General features: G+C 39.3%; 1 protein-coding gene across 1 annotated transcript; it reads left to right on the top strand.

Moving 5' to 3' along the window:
• Positions 1 to 1310: 1310 nt before the first annotated feature.
• Positions 1311 to 5212, top strand: LOC115926656 (toll-like receptor 13). The gene has a single exon (XM_030991639.1). It carries the CDS (start codon positions 1594 to 1596, stop codon positions 3556 to 3558), a length of 1965 nt encoding a protein of 654 aa, XP_030847499.1. The 5' UTR covers positions 1311 to 1593; the 3' UTR covers positions 3559 to 5212.
• Positions 5213 to 6144: the final 932 nt, after the last annotated feature.

Below are 6144 nucleotides of genomic sequence, written 5' to 3'. Positions count from 1 at the left end.
CTGAATACCACAGTTCTGTGTTTGTTTTATATTAAGCATCGTCACTTTCTTATCTTATTTTTGTTCACTGATCACGTGATACAATTAACAAACTGATCACATGTCTTAACCGACACTTCATTTCATGTTGCATCTCACGGTGTTTCACAATCTTGACTCATTCGAACTTAAAGCATCTTTGGCTCAGCACGCGTTGCTTTGTGAGGATTGATTCCTGAAATAATAATGCTGAAGAAGCTTGAAAAGGTCGGTTTGATTAGAACAATCTTGAACCAAGTCTGCTGATGAAGGACCTAATGTTAAGCAAGTCTACAAATTGACGAAAAGAACACCGAGTGACAGTCAAGAGCACAGTAAATGTTGTAGGAACTACTGAATGTTCATACCTGCGGATATCTCTCTGATGCAGTCCAGGACTTGGCATATCGACCTTCTTGGGAAGCGAAGAAACACCATCCAGTCAACTCTTGGATCAGCTTGGTTGGCCAAAGGTTTAAATGGTGCTTAAATAACACCACTATAATACACAAGTGGTGATATTCTAGGTATGTGATGCAAATATACTTTCTTAGCAGTCAACTAAAACAAACAAGCACATTTTGAGAAGGCATCAAACACGGTTTCTGCAGCACCCTCAAAGACTGAATCCTTCTACCTTGGATATTTCTCTTTACGACAGACCTGGGCTTCGTTTTAAGAACAAAAAGGCTGACTCGTCGTAATTATTTTTAGGGACCGAGTACTACTTCGATTTTCCTTCATTTTTCTCGCATCAATTCAGTATCAGCGACCTGTCGGTTGGAACTCATGATGGCTGTGTACGCTCACGCAATAAGCTTCGTAGTACTATGTGGATTCACCTTGCAATATGGTGTGGTGATGGATCACACCAGCATAACTCTTAATCATACGTGCTCGGAAAACTCGATGTACCATAGCGCCAATTGCAAATATCGCGGTCTTACATCGGTTCCCCGGAATCTTCCACACGACTTGCGTTCCCTCAAAGTTTCTCATAATAACATTTCTATGCTCCTCGACAAATCGTTCGTGAACTATACACAGCTAGAAACTGTAGACGCTAGTTTTAACTCCATATACCTCATTGAGAATGAAACATTTCATGCTCTCCTGCTACTTAAGGTATTACAGCTCCATCGCAACAGTATCAGTGTCCTACCAGTTTACCTCCTGGAGAAGAATTGTCATCTATCATCGCTAATCCTACATCATAATATACTCAATGGAATTCCTCGCATCTTTGGAAACAATCTGCAAGCTAATCAGTTTGCAGAAGATGGGAAGGACGCATGCGGTTGTAAGAATTTGTCACGTTTTGATTTGTCTGTTAATAAAGTCGGATCACTGGAGCAAGGAGATTTTGTAGCTTTACGGAATTGCTCCTTCGATGGATTCAACTTGAATCATAACGATATAAAGAGTCTCCCTCGTGCCGTTTTCATTGATCTACCAGCAGTACATTTACTCATCAACTATATATCACTGGCTAAATTCCACGCCGAGTCCTTTCTGGGTAATAAAGCAATAGTAAAGGTGACATTAACCAGGTCGGGCATAAGATCTATTGTACCCATGAATACATCGGAAAAACCAAGAGATCTTTTTCCAGGTATAACAAAACTTTATCTATCACGCAACGAATTGATAAGTATTCCAAAGTATGCCCTGGATGGTTTCGAAAAACTCCAGGTACTAGACATTGGATTCAATCATTTATCTAGTCTTCATAACGAGTCATTTTGTGGATTGAAGTCGCTGGTTAATTTGATACTAGCTGCTAACAAAATCAAGTCGCTTCCACGAGGATCTTTTGCTTGCGCCGAAAAGCTTGAGAGCATTGATTTATCACATAATGACATTTCTGTATTAGATCCTCAATGGTTTGACGGAAGCCACAGACTCAGCACTTTGACATTCTATCAAAGCAACATTGATGATATCAAAAATATACCATGGAACGCAACAAATCTTCAAACACTTATCTTGAAAAATAACGACCTTCACTCCGTGAACAAAAAAAAGTTCGTTGGTTTAAAAAATCTAAAATTTCTTGATTTCTCCATGAATAAGTTTCTCGATATATCCGTTGATGCCTTTGAAGAAACCTGTTCTTTAGAAAAGATCATAATGCAAAATTTGGACAAATTCACTATGACTGGTTTGTTCAGAAACATGCATCAACTAGTATTCCTCGATATGTCCTATCTTCATAGTCGCTTAAAAGTTACCTCCTGTTGCCAATTTAGTTATACGTCGGCGCTAAGGACTCTAGACTTATCAAGAACCAAAATCAAAGCCGAAGATCTAGTCCAATTTGAAAGCAATAGATCACTGTTTTCAGGACTGGTTTCGTTGCACACCCTACAACTGCAAAAGAACTTTTTCAATGATTTCCATCTTGTCCCTAATGCATTTACCCCACTTTGGAATCTTCGTAAGCTAAATCTTACTGGCTGTCACATACAACAAATTGACTTGGGGGTATTTAGGAATCTCACGTCACTAACATATCTCTCGTTGGCCGCAAACTTTATTAGAATCATTCCCGAGAAAGCTTTTCAAGATTTACACAATTTACGTACTCTAATTCTAAAATTTAACTCTATTACAGTTATCGAGAAGCAATTATTTTCTGGAACTTCCAGTCTCCAGAATCTATACCTCCATGGTAATCAAATCTCCACGATAGATCCTTTCACATCAATACCACCAAGTCTAAAGCTGTTAACCATTGCGAACAATCCCTTCACATGTACCTGCCAACTTGCGTGGTTTAGGGAATGGCTGGACAAGGTGGATACAACAGTCGATCACAGAAGTGAGATTCGTTGTTCTAGTACTTCCTTCAAATCGCTAAAAAATCAGACTATCTGGTCGTTCCATCCTAAAGATTACTGCGGAGTCAATATCTATCTTATTGTAGGTGTTTCTTTTGCAATCGTGACCGTTCTGACGCTAAGTGTCCTCGTGTACCAAAAGCGATGGTGGCTGAACCACAAACTATTTCTCTTAAAGTTGGCCATCATTGGGTTTCAAGAAATCATTGAAAATCAAGGTCCTGAGGACTACGAGTATCAGCTTAACCTCATGTTCCGTGAAGATGATGAGTGGTGGATCAACGATTGCATGAAGCCATTCCTGCAGGAGAGGATGCCACACCTGGAGCACATCGTGTTTGGGGATAATGGCCTTCATCCAGGGTCTTTCTACTTAAACGCCATCTATGACGTCATTGAGAACAGCTACAAGACGGTCTTGTTGCTTAGCAACCAGTCAGTGGAGGATACCTGGTTCATGACCAAACTCCGTATGGCCGTGGAGCATATGAATGACACCAAGTTGGAGAAGGTCATCCTCATATTCTTAGAAGACATCGATGGTGACCACCTACCGTACCTTGTAAGGCTGTTGCTGAGTCGGAACAAACCTTATTTGCTGTGGGTGGATGATGATGCAGATGGACAAGAACTCTTCTGGGCAAAGTTTGAGAAGAGCATGAGAGCTAACAGGGAAATGAATAATGTCATTCCAGTTTAGTAACAGATCAAACAAACGTGTCTTCTTACACTTGTATGGAAGATCGCGTGTCATGGCGTGTGGTTGTAACTGGACGTGCGTTGTATATAAACATGTAGGCTGATCCGATTTGACATTCGTCTTGACAATTATGTTTGTCTCATTTAAATTTAGTTCATTTCAAAACTGTGAAAATGCATGTAAGTTTTTCTACAAGGAGGTATTGCAAAGAGCTCACACTTCACCCCCCCCCCCCCTCAAGATGATATTTTATTTTTGGAGATGAAATAGTTTGTACTTTGTCAGAATACAAAAGGAACTAGTAGGCTACCACTTCTGAGAAGAGAAAAAACTCCCTAGAGAGAGAGAGAGAAAGATTATTATTATTAAAAAAGAAACAAAGAAAGACTGATGGGATAAAGGGCTGGGTGGCTGCTTCTTTCAAGTGTATTTAGTTGAATATTGAATATCACACAAAACCTTCCAAGGTCTCCCATTTTGTAGAGTAAATTGAAAGTATCAAAGCATATCGATGTACAGTCAACGCATGTTTGTGGGGGCAGTGGAATTTCGAAACACATATTCCAGTGTCTGGTTCGTGCCCTTTCAACTTTTTGTTGAAATATTAAATTGTTCATGGTTTGTGTGTGACCTCAAATTCGCAGTGGGTCAGGTATAATCACTTCATGTTTCTAAAAAGATAATGTATATTGATTCGTAATCGGGATGAGAATTCTCTATTGTTAACAAAGTTACAAGAGGAAGAGAAGGATATTATTTTGGGTCTAATATGGATATGGTAATAATATGTATGATCTACTATTGAACAGAATTAATGAAACATGCTGTCAAGATAAAATTCGACATGAAAGCCTATTAACATTTATTCATCAAACGTTCTTTGGCTCAGTGGTAGAGCAGTGGACTCGTAACCGGGAGGCCCCGGTTTCGAAACCAAATCGATGCGTTAATGATCTTTGGTAAGGCATTAATCCTCACTACCAAGTCTCTCGGACAGGACTATAGTTGTCTGTCCCCTGGTTGCTTATTACCAAACAAACACATGTCTACTTTGCAGTCAGGTAAAATAAACCATCAAACCAACCACCTTTATGCGTTTTTCGTATACTTTCGTGTTGAAGGATGACACTAAAGGCGTATTTAACATTATGAACTATGATAACAGTGCAGTTCTTGATTTATGTCATTAAATTATCCGTTATGTTGATGTTTATAAACACAATTTATGACCTATTAAAAGATTTCGATACCTTTCAACTCAAGTAAACATCTGATACAAATGTTGTCTTTGGAATTATTATAATTTTTGATTTATGATATTTATAGTCGTTTAATTAATACTGTAATCGAAAGTCATGCAAAATGCGTTTTAATGGGACTTTCTGTATCTTTCGAAACCATAGATCAATGGTCACTGACTATGTTAATGGATGTTTATCTTATAAATTGTTTAGGAGCTATTCACATCAACTTGTAAATAATTAACATAAATTTCTCTTTATGAACCCATACTCCGTGGAATAGTATATAATGACTGCTATGAGAGACATAGTTGTTTTTATACGCTTAAGGGGGGGGGGGGGGTTACATCGTGCTATCGTCCCGAGGTGTGCCTCGAATATTAAAGCAGTCATTATAACTTGTATATAGCGAAAAGGGTCATAGAATACATGTGCGACTTACCAATCATGGTAATCAAGTTTGTTTACGCTATCAAGACCTAGTCTTAAGAGGGTGTCTGATCGCGCCACTCGAGTTTGTGTGCTTAAATCTGCGCTGTGTTTGTAGCAACCAAATTAATCGCACAAAAAATGTATGGTAGTCGCGCACAAACTCCGCACAAACTAAGTTAATTAACACGTAAACCAAAGGGGATCGCAGTACTCATACCCGCCTACCAGTCAATGGTCTTTTGAAAAGGGCGCTTTTCAAAAGACTATTAACTGGTAGGCGGGGCATGGCTAAAATCACGACTCCAAATTAGGCCAATCTGATGGCTAGATTTCTGAAGTGAGGTATATAACGTGCACTAAGTGAGAGTTCATCAAGGATTATAACTCCTTGATGTCATAGGGTGTGTGGGGGAGGGGGCAAAGCTTTTACTCGTAGTCGATGGATGAAGTGCGAGAGTTCATGGCCATCAAATGACCGAGTTTTTAATGTTACTATCTATCTTTCTCTCTCTCTCTCTCTCTCTCCCTCGCTCGACCATACAGCCTCTCTCTCTCTCTCTCTCTCTCTCTTGCTCACCACCACCCCTCTCCCCCTCTCCCTCTATCACTCACCTTCCCCTTTCTCTCTCTCTCTCTCTCTCTCTTACCCCTTTATGATTTGTAATGGGAGGGGCGGTGGCGTCCAATCGCAGCAACTCCACTGAAATCATATCAAAAGTATTAGTATAGTTTATTTCAGGGAACTTGATGTGAGTGAAGCAAGTGCATCTTGCATAAACAATTTATTTGTATCATATGATATTAAGGAACAGATCAAATTAATTGACTTCACATGAGAAAGATTCTTTTCAAATGAAATTTCTTGCAATGTAGACACCCAATGAAATTTCAGATAGTTTATTTCGATGACAAA

Source organism: Strongylocentrotus purpuratus, unplaced genomic scaffold, assembly GCF_000002235.5.
Source record: "Strongylocentrotus purpuratus isolate Spur 01 unplaced genomic scaffold, Spur_5.0 spur5_scaffold_2, whole genome shotgun sequence".
In the NCBI taxonomy this organism is placed as follows: Eukaryota; Metazoa; Echinodermata; class Echinoidea; order Camarodonta; family Strongylocentrotidae; genus Strongylocentrotus; species Strongylocentrotus purpuratus.
This window is presented reverse-complemented; position numbering and strand designations above follow the sequence as displayed.

What these genes read in the sequence shown, in the direction of transcription:
- LOC115926656 (XM_030991639.1), top strand. Translation starts at nt 1,594, where the DNA reads ATGAATACATCGGAAAAACCAAGAGATCTTTTTCCAGGTATAACAAAA.